The sequence below is a fragment of the Trichoplusia ni genome, chromosome 2, assembly GCF_003590095.1.
Source record: "Trichoplusia ni isolate ovarian cell line Hi5 chromosome 2, tn1, whole genome shotgun sequence".
NCBI lineage: Eukaryota > Metazoa > Arthropoda > Insecta > Lepidoptera > Noctuidae > Trichoplusia > Trichoplusia ni.
In genome coordinates, this window is record NC_039479.1 from 12,225,638 (window position 1) to 12,248,003 (window position 22,366).

The 22,366-nt window shown below is 34.5% G+C and overlaps 1 protein-coding gene and 1 long non-coding RNA gene across 2 annotated transcripts in view; both read left to right on the forward strand.

Moving 5' to 3' along the window:
• The first annotated feature begins 13,184 nt into the window (after positions 1 to 13,184).
• LOC113507420 lies at positions 13,185 to 14,410 on the forward strand. The gene is made up of 2 exons (XR_003401853.1): positions 13,185 to 13,465; positions 14,019 to 14,410. It is a non-coding gene; the product is annotated as an uncharacterized LOC113507420 (long non-coding RNA).
• Positions 14,411 to 19,911: 5,501 nt separating this feature from the next.
• The window catches only part of LOC113507426 (synaptotagmin-5-like), a 66,614-nt gene continuing 64,159 nt past the window's right edge, over positions 19,912 to 22,366 (forward strand). Inside the window, exons 1-2 of the mRNA XM_026890284.1 lie at positions 19,912 to 20,337; positions 21,088 to 21,368. Coding sequence (XP_026746085.1) covers positions 20,334 to 20,337; positions 21,088 to 21,368 — 285 coding nt within the window. The 5' untranslated portion in view covers positions 19,912 to 20,333. The remainder of the gene's footprint in view (positions 20,338 to 21,087; positions 21,369 to 22,366) is intronic.

Sequence of the window (22,366 nt, forward strand, 5' to 3'; positions counted from 1 at the left end):
CATCACAACATGTAAAGAACGTTTTGATAAGTAAAAGACGGTTTTCTCCAAGAAGCGATTGAGAACAAAATTAAATTAAATTATTTCACCCCACAACTACTAAAGGTCTTAAATGTTTTTTATTAAAAAAAATCTAAGAACTTTGTACCTTCTTAATTCACCCTTAACACAGAACAAATTTTAATCTAAACAGAAATCATTCAATCCATTCGGGATATATTATGCAACTTATAACACTCTAAGTATCGTCATTTAATAATTTCAAGGCAAATGTGTGGTAAGGGCTGTACAATCTGACTTTGACAGTAAACCTCATGGGTCTACAGATAATATAAAGTGAGCACAACAAATGCTAAGTAAACCAGGTTTTAATTAAAGAAACCAGTCACGAGCATGCCGTGCGTTCTCCACTACGTGCACAAATATTTCCTGGTGCCTATTCAAATTGCATGTAAACAACCAACAGTTGGTAACTTCTGCCTCATAATTTTTAATCGCTATGTTTCCTACATACTTAATCCAGATTACAGTGTTTTATTCGGACTTGATGTCGAAATTAAATTCGTTTCTATTAAAATCTGTGACAAATAATTTGAAACTATTTTTTTTTAAATATTGGATTGATTTACCTTTTGCATGCACACCTGGGCATTTTTTTCTACAACTGACAGAACTAAGATGAAAATTATCATGTTTGCATTAATCTCTCTTTTTAACCTATATTTCTCTTGATTTTTTTTCTATGATGTCCCACTTCTAGGCAAAAGCCAGTCTTAAACTGTTTCCTCCACGATTTCATATCCCACTGCCTAACGAAAAACCACTCGTGTTAAAAAAATATTTTATTTTATAGTGATATTACCAGATCAACATCATTAAGTAGCCAAAAACAAAACACTTTCTACTCCTTTAATGTTTACTCAAATCACTTACGAAAAAAAAAAACAAAAAATCGCTTCAAAATATTCCATAAAACAAAATGAAATTCTAAACTCTCGAATCGAGTTATTTCCATAACTGGGTATTCGAAGGTAATCGAATATCAATCCGTAGTCGGTACAGATGTCTTGAACAGGCTTCAAGGACTCCAGCCGGTGAAGCGCTCAACTAGAAGAGGCCTTGAGGTGGGACGAAGGGTACCTTGAGACCTTCTCAAGTGCAGAATTTGAGGACAAGATAATATTATGACATTTTTGTATCCTTTTGGTTGAGATTTTCAAAGATTTGTGAAGAGAGTAAACAAGATACGTTTGTACACTTCTGAATTTGGAGGGCGACGTCACTTTGTTTATTTTTTTGTTCTGATTTTTACAAATGAGTGATTGAGTTTCCTTTGTACAAATGAGTAGCTATTTTTAGTGATAATGTAGATATTTTAAATACACACCTGGAAACCGAAATTAATTTGCTGTGGAAATACTGTTATTTTAAACTGGCTGTTGCAAGATTATTATTATTTGTAAAGCATTATATCACAAATATAGGAGCTCGTGACTAAGCTATAACCGCATAAGTGATACGATCACAGGTTAAGCTATGCTTGACGCGGTTGGTCTGTAGATGGGTGACCATCTTTGTCATAACGAGTCCTCCGTGTTTCGGAAGGCACGTCAAATTGTGGGTCCCGGCTGTTATTCCTACATCTTTGACAGTCGTTACAGGTAGTCAGAAGCTTGAAAAAGTCTGACAGCCAGTCTGACCAAGGGGTATCGTGTTGCCCAGGTAACTGGGTTAAGGAGGTCAGATAGGCAGTCGCTCCTTGTAAAACACTGGTACTTAGCTGAAACCGGTTGGACTGGTAGCCGACCCCAATATAGTTGGGAAAAGGCTAGGCCAATGATATATCACAAATAAATCAAACGTTGTCAGAGTCTAGTACTTACGTTTATTACAACAGCCGTCTTCAAAAAAAAAAACATATTCCGTAAACTAAAGTGCCTCTAAGCGTACAGTTCTACTAAACAAACGTAAATCAAACTATTTTAGATGACGGGACTTTACATAATGCTAATTATAGTGTTATGCATTGTGTTTCACTATTTGAACCGGTAAGAACTAGTAATTACCCAGGTCCCGGTCTGACATAAATACATACGTCAATTGTCTGATAGCGAATGATGAACACGAAATTGTGCGGAATATGCATGTTGTTTGAGGAGAATTTGAATACGATATATTCAGATTGTTTAAATATATTTGGACAGTACGGATAACCGATTGGTTGAAGTCACCAAGCGTAACTCACTGTGCTCGTCGTGTCCGGGTTCGAAACCGTGTGGGACAACCGTTTGTGTAATCCGACCTGAGTGTTTGTACGGGAGTGTGACTTAAACGTTTACGAAAACCGAGTCTTTTCCTTTTTTTGCCATTACTGTCCCACTGCAGGGCACATGTCTCCCTTAGGTTTTTCCAATGTAATCGTTTCTTTAACCAAGAAAAATATCTCAGCAAGGGGAATAGCCTATTGATGAGGAGAGTAGTTAGAGATTAACTGTTCTTCTATCCATTTTTTTCGATGCCTGCCCTCAATATCTGAGTCTTTAATCTTGAGTTGCGGAGACAGGGTCGAGACTCGATTTTTAATGATAATTAGTATTATAAATTGTGTTGACTGTTTTGCACTCATAAACTGTCACTGCACTAAAATACCTACTAATCCAAGAAAATGACAAATAACTTTTTCGGTATAGTTCAATATTGATCGATCATAAGAAACACCATTCGTTAAAGGTAATGATACACTTATAGTCAACCTTTTATGGCCTTCAAGGCCCTTGAGTGAATGTCTAAACGTCACCGAACCAGGATATATTAACCAGTATTCATTCTTTGGATTTATGTGTTGCTTTAATTTACTTTAACTTAGTCAGCTGATTACCAGTTGCATGTAAGGTATATCTACTTCACGCGTTCAAAATACATCTGAATTCTTGCGCTATTGAGCTAGGATAAGCCATCGTACAGTGATACTCTCAATTCTGCGGGTCAACTTTACTGCAGCGCTTGCGACCGAGTCTTAAGATCCAAACTCGGTCTAGCCAGTCACATCAAGGCTCATGCTAGGGATGAATTACCAAGGGTCGCCGTTATCGAAAATAATAAAGAGGACTTTATATATATACATATACTTTAAAATTAACTTAGTTTATTGAGTAAGTATTCAAGACGCCAGATTTAATGAATTTGAAATGAAACTACTTTTACGGATTTTATCGCGGTATAATTTTAGATTTTAGTTCCCGATGTTTCGAAACCTTTGCAGGTATCATGGTCACGGGCAAACTGCCCGTGACCATGATACCGAAATTAAAACCGCGATAAAATCCGTAAAAGTAGTTTCATTTTAATGTATTTGTTTTGAAATTTCATGATGTGGAATTTATGTGGAGTTTAGTCCTTTTTCTTCTCGTAGTTTTTATGGCCAGTTAGACGGACAAGTATAAATATTCCGACAATAAAGATGCAAATCCGGTGCAGATGCCACAAATAGCCGAACTTTGAAAGTAAACTTTAGCCTTATTTACATTTTGGTTTGAACGGCAAAGTTTCTTATTTGCACGTAAATAGAGAATAAAACGATGGTTTTTTGTTTTGACGTTGACCCTTAAACTTAGGAGAAAATTCTTGACTAATTGTCTTTATTTTTTTTTCACATTTCTTCGAATTTCTTTTCCTATTAAATCTCCTGAAAAATACTATACTATATCATCTAACGAGTCGCTTGAGACTACACACCTATTGAAGTCGAAATAAGGATCTTCATACATGATACAACGTAATTATTTATTTATTTTTATTTATTTATTTCATATATTCTTACAACAGAAATAAGTGCAAACCGTATCCTATACTTTTGCGTTTTGCTTGTTTGTTTTTAGATGGTCCAAGATAGTGCTCATCATCTGATGACATAATTATTGTTCTAAAACCAATAACTTAGAACAATTGAATAACGTCAGTCGTTTTTGGTAAGCAAAACACACAATAAATGGACTAAAAAAATGTTTACGCGTGTTTAATACACACACACACACACACACACTACTTATTGCTCGCGGCTGCCTTTTCGTGAAAATTGGTATAATCCATTTTTAAGTTCAATGAAAACGACGTAATAATTTATTCTCAATCTCTATGATAATGTTCATCAAACAATCATATAATCTATACTAATCTATATTATTTTACTAATATATAAAGCTGCAGAGTTTGTTTGTTTGTTTGAACGCGCTAAGCTCAGGAACTACTGGTCCAAATTGAAAAAATATTTTTGTGTTGAATAGACCATTCATCGAGGAAGGCTTTAGGCTATAAATCATCACGCTGCGACTAATATGAGCGAAGACATAATGGAAAATGTGAAAAGAAACAGGGCAGGTATAAATCATAACTTATATCTTCTGCCCACGGGGACGAAGTCGCAGGCAACAGCTAGTATGCTGATACGTATATAAAATGGCACGATATTAAATTAAATACTGCATGCTTGTATAATCCTTTTAGAAAAAAGCTTCACGTTAATGAGTAAGAGTAAGAGAAAGTCTTCAGCTGTTTATGACCACGCAGCGTTTTATTAGCGGTTAAAAACAAATGACGGAGTAAGTACTGCCGCATAGTACTCGGTCATTATGATCAAACGATGTATTTGAAAGATATGGGTATTAAGGAAGAATAAACATAGGGTCCTAAGTGGAGCACATCCAGTATTAGACACGAGTAAAAACTTCTTAGAAAAATCGTTTATTGTATCACATACTAGCTGTTGCCCGCGACTTCGTCCCCGTGGGTAGAAGATAATAATTTATGATTTAGGTATACCTGCCCGGTTTTTTTTCACATTTTCCATTGTATCCTGGCTCCTATTAGTCGCAGTGTGGTGGTTTATTAGCTAAAGCCTTCCTCGATGAATGGTTTATTCAACACAAAAAGAATTTTTCAATTTGGACAAGTAGTTCCTGAGATTAGCGCGTTCAAACAAACTAACAAACTCTTCAGCTTTATATATTGTTGCAAAACATAAAAAATGAGGCATTAATAATTTAGAATACTTGTGTTAGGCTGTCCCGAAACTTCCCTTATTTAGTTCATAATAACAATATTGATATCTACAGTAGGTATATATAATCGACAAAGGGGTTAATACGTATATATTGAGGTTTGTAACCCTTGGCAAAATAATTTTTGGTTTTTTGTTTACAAAAAACAACTTCCGAATGAAAGAATTTAAGGCAAGTGTCGCGGGGTGTTCACCTGGTTTCACGAACATTTAAGTCACATGCACAATTTAAAGACACACAAACGTCTGTCCTACGATGTAAAAAATGGAAGTTAGTTAAGTAAATTTTATTTTAACCTACCTGACCTGTAATTATGAACTTTACAAAATGCCCAAAAATTACAAAAATCCCAAACCAAGACTACCCAAAAGTTGCCTCATTAAAATTAAGTTCAGAAAACCCTGTAAACTTAATCCCACTTCGGTATAAAAAACGAATTACAAAAAGGAATCTTAATCCTTTGCAATACGGACTACATTGACTCTCAATACTACTTTTGTAAGGTCTACTGTAGCTACTAATTCCAAACAGCCTTAGGGCAACCTTCTACTCTGACAATCCCTGTAAAATTTACAACACTTGAGTTATATCGCCATAAATTGTTACTGCATTTAAGTGATTGGCCTTTCTAACATAGGACATATATTTATGGCTTTGGCCTATATTTCCTTTTAAAAATGTTTTGTCCATTTTAAAGTCACCTGGCAACATTAAGAAGATTGCAGGTTGAAAGTGGTTAGGAAAGGGTTGGGTGGAATATAATTCCGTACAAATAAGTGATCATGTGACTCCGGTTAAACCTAGACAAGATGTTGAATGTTTTCTAATAGTGTAGAACACATATCAAATCACTGGTAGATTGCTGAAGTGTGATCCAAGTTCATGGAAGCCCTGAACTCCTCTGAAGGGCCTTTGTCAAGCTGTATGTCTAAGATATGTTTGGGTTGTTTTTATGAGAGATAACAGAAACTTCCACCTTGCTGATGGTGACAAACGGGGTTCTTACTGGGTGGTCTTATTAATGCCCAAGAGGCCTCTTAAAACTTTCTCGTAAAAAAAAAATAGTCTGTCATAATATCCGTTCATATATCCAACATATCATCAATATGAGTAAGTCATTAGCACATCACATCAAAGAGTACTGTAGCGTCCATCTACACTCATCCAAAGCCTTCAAGTCTAATTGCAAGAGTTTTCTCGAAGAAAAGATTAAAAACATTGAACACATGTTTTTTGATACCCTACTTTAATGACACACGTAAAAGAAGACACCTGATAAGTCGAACTTTTATGACTATAACTTTATGTTTAACTTATAAAACTATTATTCGTCCTGATTAAATAATTACACACACTATTTATATTTTACTGTCAAAGCAGTTTTCTTTCAAAAGTTAATTTAGAAAAACTATGAATTTTCCTTCTGAATATTTTGCCTTGACGGTTTATTAGATCGATACAGAATATACAGATCAAACAATAATAAGTAGATACTAATATAAATGCCGACGTGTGTTTGTTTAGCTGCGTCGAATCTCAATGCAAAACAACACTATTGAAAAGTACATTGTTAACGATTCAATTAATAAAACAATGGTCAAACAATTTTTTTATTCAGTAAGACACTTACCTCTTCTTTCCCCTTTTATTTTTATAACTTCTGCCTTATATTATAATCTAAATGACTTCACTCACTTCAAAAATAATTTATCATTGTACTTAATATCAAATCTTCGTTATTACAACTCTAATAAATAGGAAATATATTGTATAATACACACTCCACAAATTTCTTCGTCACTATATTAATTATCCACTTCAAAACTGCAAAAGAAAAGTTTTCGAGAGCAGTTAGCGTAACCGAATTTCCATCGCGGACTAATCTTATGTTTATAATTACACTTGCGGCCCAACAAACGGGCGCAGTTTAAATGGGCCCATATTTGTAAACAGAGTGTTGGCGTGTTTATGAATTAGACGCACGCCAGTGTACAAAACAACATAAGGTCGGGAGTAGCGCGGCCGGCGAGCGTCGTAATGCGACTGCCGCGCGGTCCATGGATCGCGGTCCAGTAACCAGGCAAGTTGGCAAGCCAGTAACTCTATGGTGAATTTGTTATGTATTCGTAAATAAGTTTATGTAATTTTCTCGGTTACCGCATGAAAAGTAAATAGGGGCTGGAGTACTAATGATGCGGTTTGACTTTATGTTAATATGAGACGAGTTACTTTCACTGTTCCGTACTCCTTTGTAATGTAACTTTGTAAGTGGTCTACTTTTTGTGGTGTTTTGAGTAGGTATTTGGATTGTAAATTTATATTTCCATTATTAAATAAATAAACAAGTTCATTGCTTAAAACATATACAAATATGTAACCTAGCAATTCAATGGAAGAGTTCCCGTAATGGTGTAGATTCGAATCCCGATTAATATCTACGTTTTCACTCAGTAATGTGTGATGATTAATACTATTTATTTCATAAGTAACAGTTATTGATGTTATTTTAATAAACAAACTAACGGAATCACTTTTCAAAATTCAAGGACAAAACAATCATGCTGTTTTATGACGAGTTGGACTCTCATGGTTTCGTCCAAAATTATGACCACACCAACCTTGATTCCTACTTTTATTGTTGCAGCGGCCGCAGAAATACTTAATTTGTGAAAAAGGGATAGTCAGCAGACCTTAGCAATGGGTTTAGTTGTCACACTTTAGTTACGGAACCCCTGAAACCAGCTGCATCACGTCGTGATCTGAAAGGAAGAAATTGTTTATTTTATTAATGGCAACTTTCTTGATCATTGTTTGTTTTCATTGACACTATACAGAATTCGCTTTTAACACAAGCATGATCACTTAGGAATATCATCTCTACTGGATAGAAGTATCTTCTGTGTATGCCATACTAAAAGACGCAATAGTCAGCGGTGTATGACGTTGTATCGGCTAAACCCCACAGTTCAACATTATTCTAATTCATACATCATTCAACATTATGATTCATTATCCTCATATTATTATGGTCCATTGAAAATTTGCAAAACGGGTTTTTATTACGACACATTGTTAAGTAAAAAAAATGTTTTGACTCTTTTCAAGATGGCGGAGTTTTTCCGAAAGTTAAGCTACTTTTTAGTACGGTTTAGGAATTTTGTCGTGACGAAGTGAGTCACTAGCATAGAGAATCGAACAAAATTTTTCTACTTGTCATAAACATAATTTACGACTAGTTAAGTGCAAGACCCAATACCTAAGGGTAACTAAAAAGAGTAAAGAAAACCTAATTTCCCAAAAAATATCCATCAAATTTAAGATGGTAACAACCTCTATTTTTATTTCTATACTAGCTGTTGCCCGCGACTTCGTCCCCGTGGGTAGAAGATATAAGTTATGATTTAGGTATACCTTCCATTGTATCTTAGCTCCTATTAGTCGCAGCGTGATGGTTTATAGCCTAAAGCTTTCCTCTATGAATGGTCTATTCAACACAAAAATATTTTTTCAATTTGGGCCAGTATTTCCTGAGATAAGCGCGTTCAAACAAACAAACTCTTCAGCTTTATATATTAGTATAGATATAGATTTGTTCTTGTAGCAAAAACAGAAATACGACAACTGAATATTTTAACTGTGCAGCAATTAGGCTTTATAAGATAAAGCATAGAGACAGACAGATAGACAGCGGAGAAGAATAAACTGCCGATAAAACAGCTGTTGAGACTACCGCAGGCCAGCTACTAATCCTCCAGAATTGCATAACTAAACGCAGCACGAACATAGTAGAATATTCATAGTATGCTAACGAATGTAGAACGGTTACTTTACTAGATAAAGGGAACGAAATGCCATTGAAGGTAATCCTGGTACTACCATCAATTGAAATCGTCTGGACTTTAATACTCTTGAATATATTAAAACACTTCTAAAAAAATATGTTGAAAATTTTGTTAGGAGCGCTGTAACGTCATAATCAGCGACTTGCATATTTGGGATAGTACAAAATTTATGAATAAACAAAGGAATGTTTGACATTCTAAACTCAAATTTCGTGAACGCATAAGTAAAGTATCTAACGGTTGTTTTGTGAATTCAAGTAAAGGTGTGTTTACATTAATTTAATGCTCCGGCGCAAAAAAAAATATATATTTAAACAGCACTTACGCTATGCAGTTATGCACCCTAGTCTATAAGTATGGTTGAATGATGATAAAATGTTGACAGCGTTTTAAAATAACTTGTTTGGATTGATAACATTTTATGAGGGAAAATAAGGGGGACAAACTAATAAATGAGGATTCGATTTTTTTTTAATCTTAATGAACAGAATAATTAGTACTTGTAAAAGTCGTCACCTAACCATTTCTAGAACTCGCACATCGCCCTTAAATCAAGACGTTTATGGTTGGGTTACACCAAAACAACTGTCAATCTTACTAAACCCAGCCATTTAAAACAGTCAGTCAAAAACATTTCTAACTACGCAGTATCGCAGCGAGATTTCAATTAGAACAATGTATTTTTAACAGCTATTCGTAAAACAGTCTACACTTTACTTAGCCCATTATTTCAGTTAATATATTATGCGTATACTTACTTCGTACTTACATATTTACTTTCCTCGACCCTCGTAATTGTAATGCGTGTTAATTTTTCTATTTGGTTTGTGCGAGGTCAGTTCAGAATTAGGTTTGAAATTTAAATGTAAGGATTAAATGTTCAAGGTTCTTTTAAACTGAAAAGGTTTTGAACCTTTGAAAACCCTTGAAAAACCTATGTTGTACCTAACCTGTGTTACCCAAGATGACACTGACTTTGCCACTTTTTAAGCCTAAAAGTGGCAAAATGAGAGTCAGAATTGCGAAACTGAGAGTTCTACACAATAGGGAAAAAATACAACACCTGTAAAATTTTAACATTCTAGCAGGTTATGAGATACAGCCTGGTTCGTGTGGATGGACAGAGAGCGGAACCTTAGTAAAAGGTTTCCAGTTTACCCATTGAGTCACGAACTCTAAAAAGATTAAGACCTTTACCTTATAAGGTCTTCTACTTCTTGCATACTTAGGTGTTCTAAACGTAGTCAATACCCATAACAAAACAAGCCACCTAATAACACAGTAAGAACAAAACACAAGCTACAAGTTGTCAAACATCTTAATAGAATTTACTTTTCGAATAGAAGACGTAACGTGGCTTTCTTTATACGGTGGCGCCGGAACAATTTCCGGACCATCCCGGTTCTGATTGCGTATCCGATGCGGCTAAACAATTTGCGGCGACGATGTTTTATGCCAGGCTTGAGATAAGTACGTGATAAACCAACGGATGAATACTTAAATGGTATTTTTTATTATTTCTAGCGAGGATGGGGGCTGAGGGCTTTTTTGCTGCTTCTCGTAAATGATTGTAATTTTCTGATGTAAATATAGTACCAAGTACTGTCTTTACCTATGTTTAATAGCCTCTGGAGATCGTGATATACTCGACAATCATCGAGGTTGTCGAATATATCAAAGCGATAAAAAAATTCAGATTCAATCTTTAGCAATATATAGTGGACAATATAAGATATGTACTACAGTATCTAACAATGCGTGTTTCAAAATTTAATGAGACTTGACGTATTTTTACTGAGAGAAAAGTCCCTAAACTAACCATTAAGTATAGCTCTTGAAGTCGAAAGTTAAACATTATCCCCAAATAAATAAAATGTTCGTCTTCTAAAATACAGTCTAACAGTCCATACATCTTCAGTTTTATTATTAATCATAGAGAGTACCCAAATAAGTTGGCAAACGCGTTGCGGCAAAAGATGAATTGGGTGCTTCAGCCCGCAAACTTAATTTAACTCCCTGACCCCCGCATCAGGTAAAACCAATTTGTTTTGACTCCATTTGTATCTTATACGGTTAATCTTGTCCTAGAGATTTTTTATTGGGTTTGTGAAACGTAGCTACAAATTAGATTTTGTTTCTTGATGGGTAGTATGTACCCACTTTGCCGTTCGTCGTTTGTTTTTATTACGTTGCTTATGAAATTTTATCATGAGATGTTTCGTCGACGGTCGACGGTGGTAGAAATTCTCGCTTAAAGACTCTAAAACAATTTAAGACACTTCAATCTTCGGCTGTTTCTTATTAACGTACATATTTTTTTTTCAGTAATAAAACGATTAAAGTTCTTCCTCGTTAGACTTAATTTTTCCAAAATAAATACTATTTTTGTTTCTTGCCCCTGTGAATGTAGCTGAAAAAGCAAATTGCACATTCGATTTTCGAGGCTTCAAACCAAATATTTGAAACTAAAATTTACTTCAAACATTTATCCATAATATTTCCAACTTACAATAGCACTATTCCACCAACATGATTGAATACTTTACGCGATCTTAAGCCTAAGTTATAATATATCATTTCTATACCTTTAAGTCTCCAAGGACCGCGCCACACGCAACATGATCCAACCAACTTTCACTTATAGAGGAAGTAAATATTTGTATCGAATTCCGTTGTAGTTGATAGCTCTTTAATGATATATTGTGGGTATGCGACTTTCAAATAATAAGTGCACTCACTTTTATTCTTCCTACTTCGGTTTTACTTGGAATAATTTGAGTAAAAATGTTTTTCTTTCAATAGGATAGCACACGAACTCAGAATTGACTTGGTTAGTTAAGGTCCATTTTAAACTATCTCACTTTACCTATACTTAGTCAAGAAAATATTGGTTTTTAATTTGGAATCGGCTCTTTGTATGATATTTCATTATTTTCTACATTATCTACTTTATTTAAATTTATCCGTTATCAATCCCGATGCAATCAATTTATCAACGTCGCGGTAGTAGGTACACGGAGGCCACAAATACTCACTCATTTGTTTAAAACTATATTAGGATTAAAAAAAGAAAAATAATCTGTAACTTGAGTTGTTTTTCATCCAATAACATGACATAGCAACTCAGTTATGTCTTTAAGGAAATTATTACGCCCGACCTTTAACGTCATTCGTTCAGAGCAAATCAACGGAAATAATTTACGAGTAATTCCCTATTGTTAGCAGATTAGTGCAACTCCTCACCAATATGAATCATCTTCGCTTATGACGTAACAGGTATCTGGGATACTCCCGACAGAATGACGTTATATCATTAAGTATTTATAAATAATAAATATTATACAAGTAAAGTGGGACATAAAAAAACAGAACCTTCTACGGATTGCAGTCGGTTAAGTAGGCTTTAATAGCTTAAGTATCGACAAAAAAAAATTGATTTAACGTTATGAGTATTTTCTGTAATCATTTGCCACTGCAGATACATAAGTAAGTACATATTCATTTAAATTAAATATCTAGACCAGAAAACTTCATTATAACCTAATTATCCTTTCGAAACATAACAACTAGGTAGTCGTTAAGTAAAACGCAGTTCGGTAGTTCAACGGAATCGGAGCAACATAAATAATGTATCTGTGGACATTGCTACAATATTCTGTTTCAAGTGGTTCCAAGCAATTGAATAGCCTGCAGATAATATCAACCTAAACGATGCATTAATAAAGTTATTATAGAACGCTGGATAACTCTAGTCATTGTCATTTCATCCCCTTGACCTAGTTGGTGCAAGTCAAACTTGACGTAGTAAGTACCTGAAAAAAATATAGGTTATATTTTTGACTGGTTCTAATTTAATTTCACTGAGTAAGTATGTAAGTAAGTAAGTAAGTAAATCTTTATTGCATACCATAATGTTACATAGGTGGTAAATTATAACTAGGTTCACAGCTCATTATGGACCCTGTCGGGCACAGCAAAAGTAGGAGAGAGGAGGATAATGCTATTTATTAAGTAAATTTATGACATATGTATTATGATATATGTATTATGATATATGTCATTGTCCGTCGTACGTATTTCTGATCTAAAAAAGCCGGGCACACATTTTCCTTATGTTTTTGATTAGAAAATAGATTTTCTGCAAATAAAAGCAAATCTGGTCTTCACAGTTATTTAAAAAATAAACGAATAGTCACCCAAACTTTTTGTCCCGACCTTCGTATTTTTACCCATGCTCACTAAACTAATACAAAACTGGAACGCAATTTGACAGCTTACTTTGACGTCTAATCAAATCAAATGTCAGCGTCAAAGTCAAAATCAAGAATCCAAACAAACTCAGTTGCACAATTCACTTAAATGTGGAAAATAAATTAAATTCACACAGATAGCTGATTTGTGAGGTACAAACAATGACTTCGACTGTGACATCGCGTCCCCGCGACTGCATGGCGTGCCGGCTCGTAGGGGCAGCGGGAATGATTGGCATTGGAGGTTACCTCGCAAACAGCGCTTGCAAAAATGCTACTTTATCCGGAAAATATACCCTGTCGGTGCTTTCATTTGGTAAGTAATGTATTGTACTTTTTAAGGTTTCACAACAAACAAAATATTTGCATTGGATTTTTTATAACTTGACAATCAAACGGTGGAGGTGTATTTTGGGTTTTTGCACTTCATTTTATATATTAAAATAATATATTAATCCTCACCAAAAAATAGAGCTTGTTAAAATGATGGTGTTAATTAAAAACATTGTGCGATATATTCAAGGTGATGAAATAACTACTTTTTAATAAAAAAGTAATTATTTCATCACCTTTTTTATATTTCATTTAAAATCTAATATATTCTTTTTCCTTCGCGTATCTGGTTTATCTGATTGTTATAGTAGGCATGTATAAGCATGTACAGGTCATTGTTATTTCAAAGGTATGTGTCCCTTATGTTTTCAAAAATGTGTCAGGAAGCAAGGTTTTTGAAAAGATAATTGTTTACTGGCCGGAGTAAAACTAGAAAAGCCTTAAATTATTCTCCTGCAACTATCAAGTGTGTTGCTGTCTGTAGACACAATAATTATTTTAGAAATTAACACACTATCCTAACTATTTTGTTTCAGGTTTCATCTGCCTTGGTGTAGCCCGATACAAACAAACATTTCCTTTCAACAAAAATGAAGATTTTAAGTCTTAAATAATCATATGTAGGTAAACCTTTGTACAAACGTTAATTAATTAGTATGTAAGCTGTAAAGAAATGCTGTGTGAATAAAAATTAATTTAGTACTGTTAATTATGTTGTAGAATAAAAAAATACAAAACATATTTTTGTCAGCTTCAATACCTGTCTCTCAAGTCATGTAATTTTTACGTTTTGTAATGTTATTTTATAATTTTTAATTTATTTTATAAAGGTGTACATTGTATTATTGTACTGAAAGCCTTAAAACAAAAAAAATGTGCATAAAATAAAGTGTAAGGCAATTATTTCGTATTGTCCTTAGCAGCTCCATCTGTGGTTTTCTTTATGTACTTTTAACATAAGGAGTTGGTGAATCACAACTACTTGTGTTAGTAACTAACTCGCTATATAGATGGCGCTTTTTTAAATATTTTTTTTTTCTCTAGATTTCGCGCTCCCTACATTATTTATCTAAATTAAACTTTTAAATAAATTAATAAATTTAGGTCTGCATATCAAGTTCTAATATTTTCTTGAGCTTTGGAAGTGTTTGTTAGATTTTTCATAAATATTTGTCCCTCTATAGAAGAACCCCAATAATGTGGTGACCTCGCGATTCTAGTATACATGAGGTACAAGTTCGGCTCTAACGCAGGCAAAGTGTGTTTTTCAAAGTAATTTGTACTTTCTTCATTATTCTGAAACACCTCTGACGAACGGCAAAGGAAAAATCGAGTCAGGATACCTGGATTCCAAATATCCGTGTCTGAAATCGCCAACCCGCAGTAAGCTAGCATGGCACGGTGATCAATGATTATTAAAAAAAAATGTATTATTCTGACTATATTAAATGCACGGGTATTTGCAAACATTTACACGTGAAACAAGTTCTCCTAAATAAACCTACTCAGTTTTACTTAACGTGGATGTCATCGAGAAAATGGAACTGGCATTTACGGCTACACGCTTATATGTATAGTTCTATAGTTACTTAATACAATATTATTGGAACCATAACCCGATATTGCAGCCTATACTCGCACATCGTCAAGGGGATTGATTACGGACGGTCAATCGAGATTCCATTAAAGGCCAGGCAATAAATTAAAGGGATATGATTGAAAATATGATGTAACCAGAATGTCGTTCATTTTAATGGATATTATGTGTTTCATAGGTACCAGAAACAAGATTAAATAAGAAACTAGTGAGCTTCATAGGACTTCCAATAGGTACATTGAGAAGATGCTGTTAGGCACACGTTTAAGAGCTGTCTCGCTGAACAACATTTATTCATAGTACAGATATCCAAATTTTTCTCTATTGGTCACAGAAAGGGAGAATTAAATTAATCTTGAGATTGTAACCAGTTACATCAGCCAGATCCAGCGTCTTTTCCACGAAGGAGAAAATGTGGAAGGGTTTCAGCATTGGAAAGAGGTCTTTATTGGTACCACCACAAATTACGTAGTTCGTTACTCACAAATGCGAATGTATTCGTATACTTACTATGTACTTAGTCCCTTCACAAGTAATCCAATTTTTGGGCAAAGAACATTGCAAAGAGATAAAAGCACAAAAAATACTCTTATATTTTTTATTGCTATTTTTACCTAAACTTATCAAACTTACCTTAAATTCTATAAATTGATTGATATTACCTTCAAACTCTACATACATAAAATATGAGTCGGATTCTTCGTAAATAATCCCATATTACAGACGACCGCGAGCCGCTTTGCCCGTCATATCTATGTTTCTATACACTCAAGATGAGAGTAAGGCTTTTATTCAATTACTGAAATAATGTTACTTCGTGTAAAGGTATGCCTAAAACCTGAAACGTGACGTTATTATGGCTGCAACGTACTTACCTATGTAACTCATTTTAGTAGAGATTATGAGAGGTAAAGCTTCAGAATAAATTCAGTTTATGTTCATTAAACACAATGTTAAATTTGCACTCCGATGTATAGGTAAGTCTTAAAACTTATATGGTACCTGTCAGGCAAGGTATAAGTAGGAGATTGGTGAAAAGTATCTTAAGTCATAAGGAATGTGTATGCTAAAGTGTTTCGCTTTCCTCAAAAATTATAAAACCTCTAGTTTTTCAATGGTGAACTAAAACGTAGTAGCCAGGATTCGAAAACATTATAATCTGAAAATCGCGCACCCGAGTTAGGTAGCGTGGTGGTCAAACCTAGGAAGAGGCATCTGTCCACAGTGGGAAGTATATACGCCGGTATAATTTTTAATAGTGTAGTTGAATGTAATCATAATTTACGTTCAACCAAAATTATCGAAAATATTCAGTAAACTTATCCCTGAATCCGGTTTTAATACTCTAGCAAACATAATAAAAAAGGGACGAGTACCTTAATCAGGACGGACATCATTGTTATTAAATTGGCCCACCTATATGTATCTACCTAAAAACTTCGATTCGATCTTACCTGAAACTGAAACGCCTGCAGAAAACCTAGCTAATGAAATCCCTGAGAGCTTTATTAAAAGATTATAGAGTCTTAAGAGCGGGGGAGTCTATAATCTGTTTCTACACCAACTTTGACAATATTTTGATTACGTCTGGTAATGACTATAAGGGTGACTATGAAAGTAGAGGTCTCAAAACTCTTGAATATCCAAACACTAGCGTCGTCACTGAATTTTACACTGTCCGCACTTTACATGTATATTATTTTCATTTGAAAAGGACTAACAGAATCGTATGGATGAAATGACAATTATCTGGGTCTTCATCAATGTTTTTACTTTCAGACGTGATAGCAAAGGCTCTGGTTTCCGTTGCTTTTCGAATATTGAGTAACCAATAATTCTTCAGTCTTTTCATAGAGGCAGATGAAATGGCTGTCAGTAGTAATGGTCACGTACCTACCTAAATTCATATAATATTACTAGCTGTTGCCCGCGACTTCGTCCCCGTGGATTTATACCTGCCCTGTTTTTTTCGCATTTTCCTTTGTATCTTCGCTCCTATTTGTCGCAGCGTGATGGTTTATAAAAAAAAAACCTAAAACCTTTCTCAATGAATGGTCTATTCAACACAAAAATATTTTTTCAATTTGGACCAGTAGTTCCTGAGATTAGCGCGTTCAAACAAACAAACAAACTCTTCAGCTTTATATGTTAGTATAGATTTGAATTAGTTTAGGTTTAAAAACAAAAAGTAACTAAATTAACCTTCCTATTTTATGAAATGTTGTTTAAGTATGGTTGAAATCATAACATTAGGTAATGTTATGAATATTTCCCGGAAAGGTGAAACCAAAACATAATAGTTAGCCGTTACCATCGAACCCTTCCTACGTAAGTTGCCTATTTGTTTTCAGTATGTGGCTACTTGGATAAATAGATATTACCATATCTACTTATACCCAATGTTATATCGCAATCCTTATTCTTCTTCAGCGTTTGGGTTATGCAGCATCATCTAAAAGAGAGAGTGCAGCTCTTAAGCTCAAGATAAGTTCTTACTGAACACAGTAAGATAGACATTTATATACACTTTTACATGTCGAGTAGCTATTAAAGAAAATAATAGGTTGCCGATGACAGTAATTATTCAGAATACCACTATTTTTTAAGAATAAGCTCCAAAATATTTAGTTATAGATTCCAAGACAAGGAATATTGTAATGTATGTAATGTAATCTATAATAATATGTATGTAGTATTGTAATGAAACAGTGTAGTCCTCGATAATTCGCATCACCTGCAATACCAACTTTATTGAGAACTCCTTCCCTCGCAATTTATATACAAAGCCGGCTTTGCGAAAAGCCAACCAATATCCCATTAATACGAAGAAAAAACGATACAAATTCTATGAATATTAAAACCGACAGCGTCAATTTTCATAGCTATGCAAATTCCTGAATCAACAACCCTATGCCATACTGATTACTGGTGAGCGGTCGTTACGCGTACACTTCTCGGTATGTATGAGTAAAGTACTTTGAAGTGGTAAACAAATGAGCAATGGTTCGTGTACAATTGCCAATTTTCCTGCCTTGGACCAACTTGATCGGCCAGCATTAACATTCCTGGAGCGAAGTCTTCCTGATAAATAAAGACACGAACCCATCAGTCAATATTAGGCGAGTTCATTTTGTTCGGTCGTTCAAGGACAATGATTTGTTTTGGTTAGCTGAAAATGAAAAACAGGAGTCATCTGTTTTTACGATAGAGTCTGTAAAATTGAGGATTCTTCGTGAAGGATAATCGGTACCAAAATATATCAAAGTGATGCTATACAGTATTTATGTTTCGGTATGATACTTGCTGGACATAAACCTTTCTCCAAATAGGATAGTCTAACCAACTATTGGAAGTAAAAATGCTCATAAAACCATTTCTGCCATCTTTGAGACTAAGTCCACTTCCACAGACCTATCATTTAATTGTAAGTTCTAACTTCTTAACAAATTAAAATGAAAATTAATTGTTCTGGATTGAAACAATAACAATGACTCCTTAGTAACGAACAAAAGCTAACGACTCGAGATCTTTCAACAAAGATTATGTAAGAGAAAACAGCCTATCACCGCTTTCATGTCATGAATAGGTACTCAGAGCTTTCGGCGCGACCGCTTACATAATAACATAACGGGCCGACGTGTTTGTGAATCACAGCATTCTGAACATTCGGTCTACAGATGTAGATAGATTAACATATGTAATTTACAACCTCGGTATGTAGAATCACAATATACAACTAAAATCAAAATTAAACCGCGATTCAATCCGTAAAAGTAGTTTTATTTCAATATAGCTGTTGCCCGCGACTTCGTCCCCGTGGGTAGAAGATATAAGTAATGATTTATACCTGCCCTATTTTTTTTCACATTTTCCTTTGTATCTTCGCTCCTATGACATGATGGTTTATAGCCTAAAGCCTTCCTCGATGAATGGTCTATTCAACACAAAAAGAATTTTTCAATTTGGAGCAGTAGTTCCTGAGATTAGCGCGTTCAAACAAACAAACAAACTCTTCAGCTTTACATATTAGTATAGAAGATTGTTGGTTCGTCAGAGTCAGAGCATGCGTCAGCGATAACGTGATTCTGTCATAAGCAATTGAAGGTAGGTAGGAATATGACCATTTTTTTTTAAATATTAGTTATTCTTTGTCCTCTTTGTATGGTAGGTACTCCAAGGTATACGATTCTAACTCGCACTTGACCGGTTTCATTCTGCAATTTTCCTAGAATCTTCGTTTCTAATAATATTACTTCTTTGCCTGCCCTCATAATATTTCATTTGCCGACCCATCTCGGGCCGTCTTTAATAAATGCAATAGACTCGTTGCGATGTCTATTCCGACCATTAGATGTTTACCTACTGTGTACAGTGTGGCGAACAACATCATATTTCCATTTCATAGATAAGGTGAAACAGGCGGCTGAAATGTCGTGAACGTCAAATTGTTTTTATTTTGTTATTGCAAAAAGTTTCGGGCTTTTTAGAAATCAAAAACCCCGTCAACTTCGGGACACTGACAGTTTCATACAAATAAATAATAAAGTGCCAAAAAATATTGGTCACGTTGAGACCGTAGCTACTGTTACTTAACCTCGCTTTTTTATTATTTGTTGTTAACAATGTTACAACAATTGATCCTGTATGTTGTGACGTCAATAATTGTATCAATTCTAAAGGGTGGCCTACATTCTTTAGCAGCTTATTATATCATGATCATGCAGCTTATTACCTATGACAGATTGCTCTTTACTATAATTCAGTTTCTTTTCGCAGATGTAAAAAATACGAATTATTAAAAAGTAGTTGTCCTACCTAGATTATTTTAGCCATGTTTTTTTTTAATAAAAAAAACATTTTAAATTTAAACGTCTTAAAAATTATCGTCGGTATAATGAATATTTAAAAATAGAACATTAGAAGCGTGGATTTGAATTCATTCGAATTTATCGTTTCAATCCTTATACAATCAAACACTCCGTAAAAAAGGTACAAATACAAATTTTACTTCATTCGAATTTCGTTTTTTTTTCTTAGGTGAGTATGGAAATGTGATAGCCAGAACAACATTGTAGGATTACTTCGGCGCAATAAAGTCAACATCGCGACACAGATCACGGCGTGCCGTGTCGGGGTAAACAAGTCGGTTTAATGATAAGAAGAGACCCGCCGCCAACCAGTCGCGCGCGCCCGCCCGCCCAACGCACGTGTTTCAAGCTGCAACAGATAACAACAAATACTTAAATTCAACCTTATGGGTAAGTTCCTTTTTTAAAAGTGTTTTAATGTCAAACGGGTTTTTTTTGACAGTGTTTTTTTTTTATTTCCAACTTTATGGACAATGATTTTCGTGATGTAGTGACACTTGTTTTAAGGTGATGTGTGGCGGTACGTGTGACGTGTAATATTAGTTTTTAATTCCCATAATGTGCGTATTGTTTTCATTTTTAAAAGGCTTCATGTTACTAAGTTCGCTACTAGGAATTCGTATAATCAATAGTTTGTATTGTGGTTTAACTTAAATAACTACTTTTACGTTAAAAGAAGTGCTAAAAAACGGTGCATTTTTTTATTCTTATCTACAAATGACTAAATTTCAAATTTTTAGAAGTGACTCATTTTTCATAAAAGTAATTTAATTTATTATTAAAAGAAAGTATTATTATCTAATACCTTTTACAACCCACGGTTACCGCCTACGTGAATCCACGAGTAACTTAACAAAGTAAACTTAAATATTCAAGTGTGAGAATATCTGGCAGGTGACACGTTTGCATTGTCTAATTGTTTTCACAACAATGAAACAGAACCTATTTTCTTCCATTTACATGCATATACCAAAGAAACAACTCTTTCTTGATAGTAACACACAGGTGCAAATTCCGGTCCTTATTTCCGCAAAAAAATGTAGTTTTCCACTCAACGTTATAATACTTGTAATCCATACACAGCAAACACATCGGATCGATGTAGCACTATTGTACGCAGCTAATTTCGTTATCTAACAGATAAGCAGTGGGCTGAGAGGCGCGAATACGAGACACCATGGGAGGACGAGTACGTGTTTAAAAACATGGAGAAAGAGTCGACTACGAAGGTCGTGGAGGCGCTATCTGAGGCTAGAGTGGGCGTGTCAGGATGGGAGGCTCATGGGAATGCCTGGAGTGCGGCCCTGGGAGCTGTGATAGGAGCTGGGACAGTCCTGATCCTTGCTGTCATAGTCCTCATGTGGAGAAAACCGAGGAGGTCGGAGTTGCCTCTGCTGGCGCCCATGGATGTTGCTCATTCCGTGAGTCTTTTTGCCCATTTTTGTCTTATCTTGAACGCTTACTTATCTATTTGATAGTTAGTTTCATAATATATTCCAAAAGTCTATCATAATTTCATCATTTCTATTACTAGGATGTTTTTGTGAAAGCAGTTTTGTGATACGCTACGGTCTTAGGATAAAATAAAAAAGAACTCCGATTGAAATTCAAACGCAATAGCTTTTCAAGGAACAAGAATCTCTCGATTGTTAGAAACAATATCATTGCTTGGAAATTGCAGCTTTAGTAAACAAACGATGGATATCGATACTTGGAAAGAAACTCATTTCATAAAAAAATACTTTAGAAAACATTTTACAGGACTTGGTCCTTCGAGACAAACTTTTGCGTCCTTTTATATTAACGTTGTTTAAGATAAAGGAATATTCTATTTATTTCCCTGAAGATTCACAGAAGTAGTTTTTGTGTGGTTGTAAGTAGGTACTGGGGATTTGGTACGAAAATACTTTTATGAAATAAAAATATAATAGAGTAATACAATTTTATTTTTATACTCTAGTTATGTTTCTGGCTTTGAGCCCCAAGGATCAAACTAATAAAATATCAATAGGATGTTTGGGTTTAATATAACGTTTTTGAATGGAACGATAATACGGCCTTTTATTCAAGATATTTTTGTTCGTTACTCCAGATGTTATAATTATAATACGACATTCAGGATTTCATCACAGAGTTACCGTATAGTCAATTAATATTTCGTTTATGGTCAATTCAAGGGGCCTTGTTATTTTGAAATAAAGACATTTTTAAATTATATTTTCCAAAATATTTATTCAATTTTTAAATCTAAACCACACCTGACTTTTATGTTTAGTAGTTAGCAGTTGAGTGCACTATAAGTGACATAAAATTTACTTCAGTATTCAACCTCGCCTTTATTGGTCGTAGAGAATACTGAGAATTTATTTTTATATTAACAGTCGCTTCGCCTCCTGGGAAATAAATAATAAGTTGATTG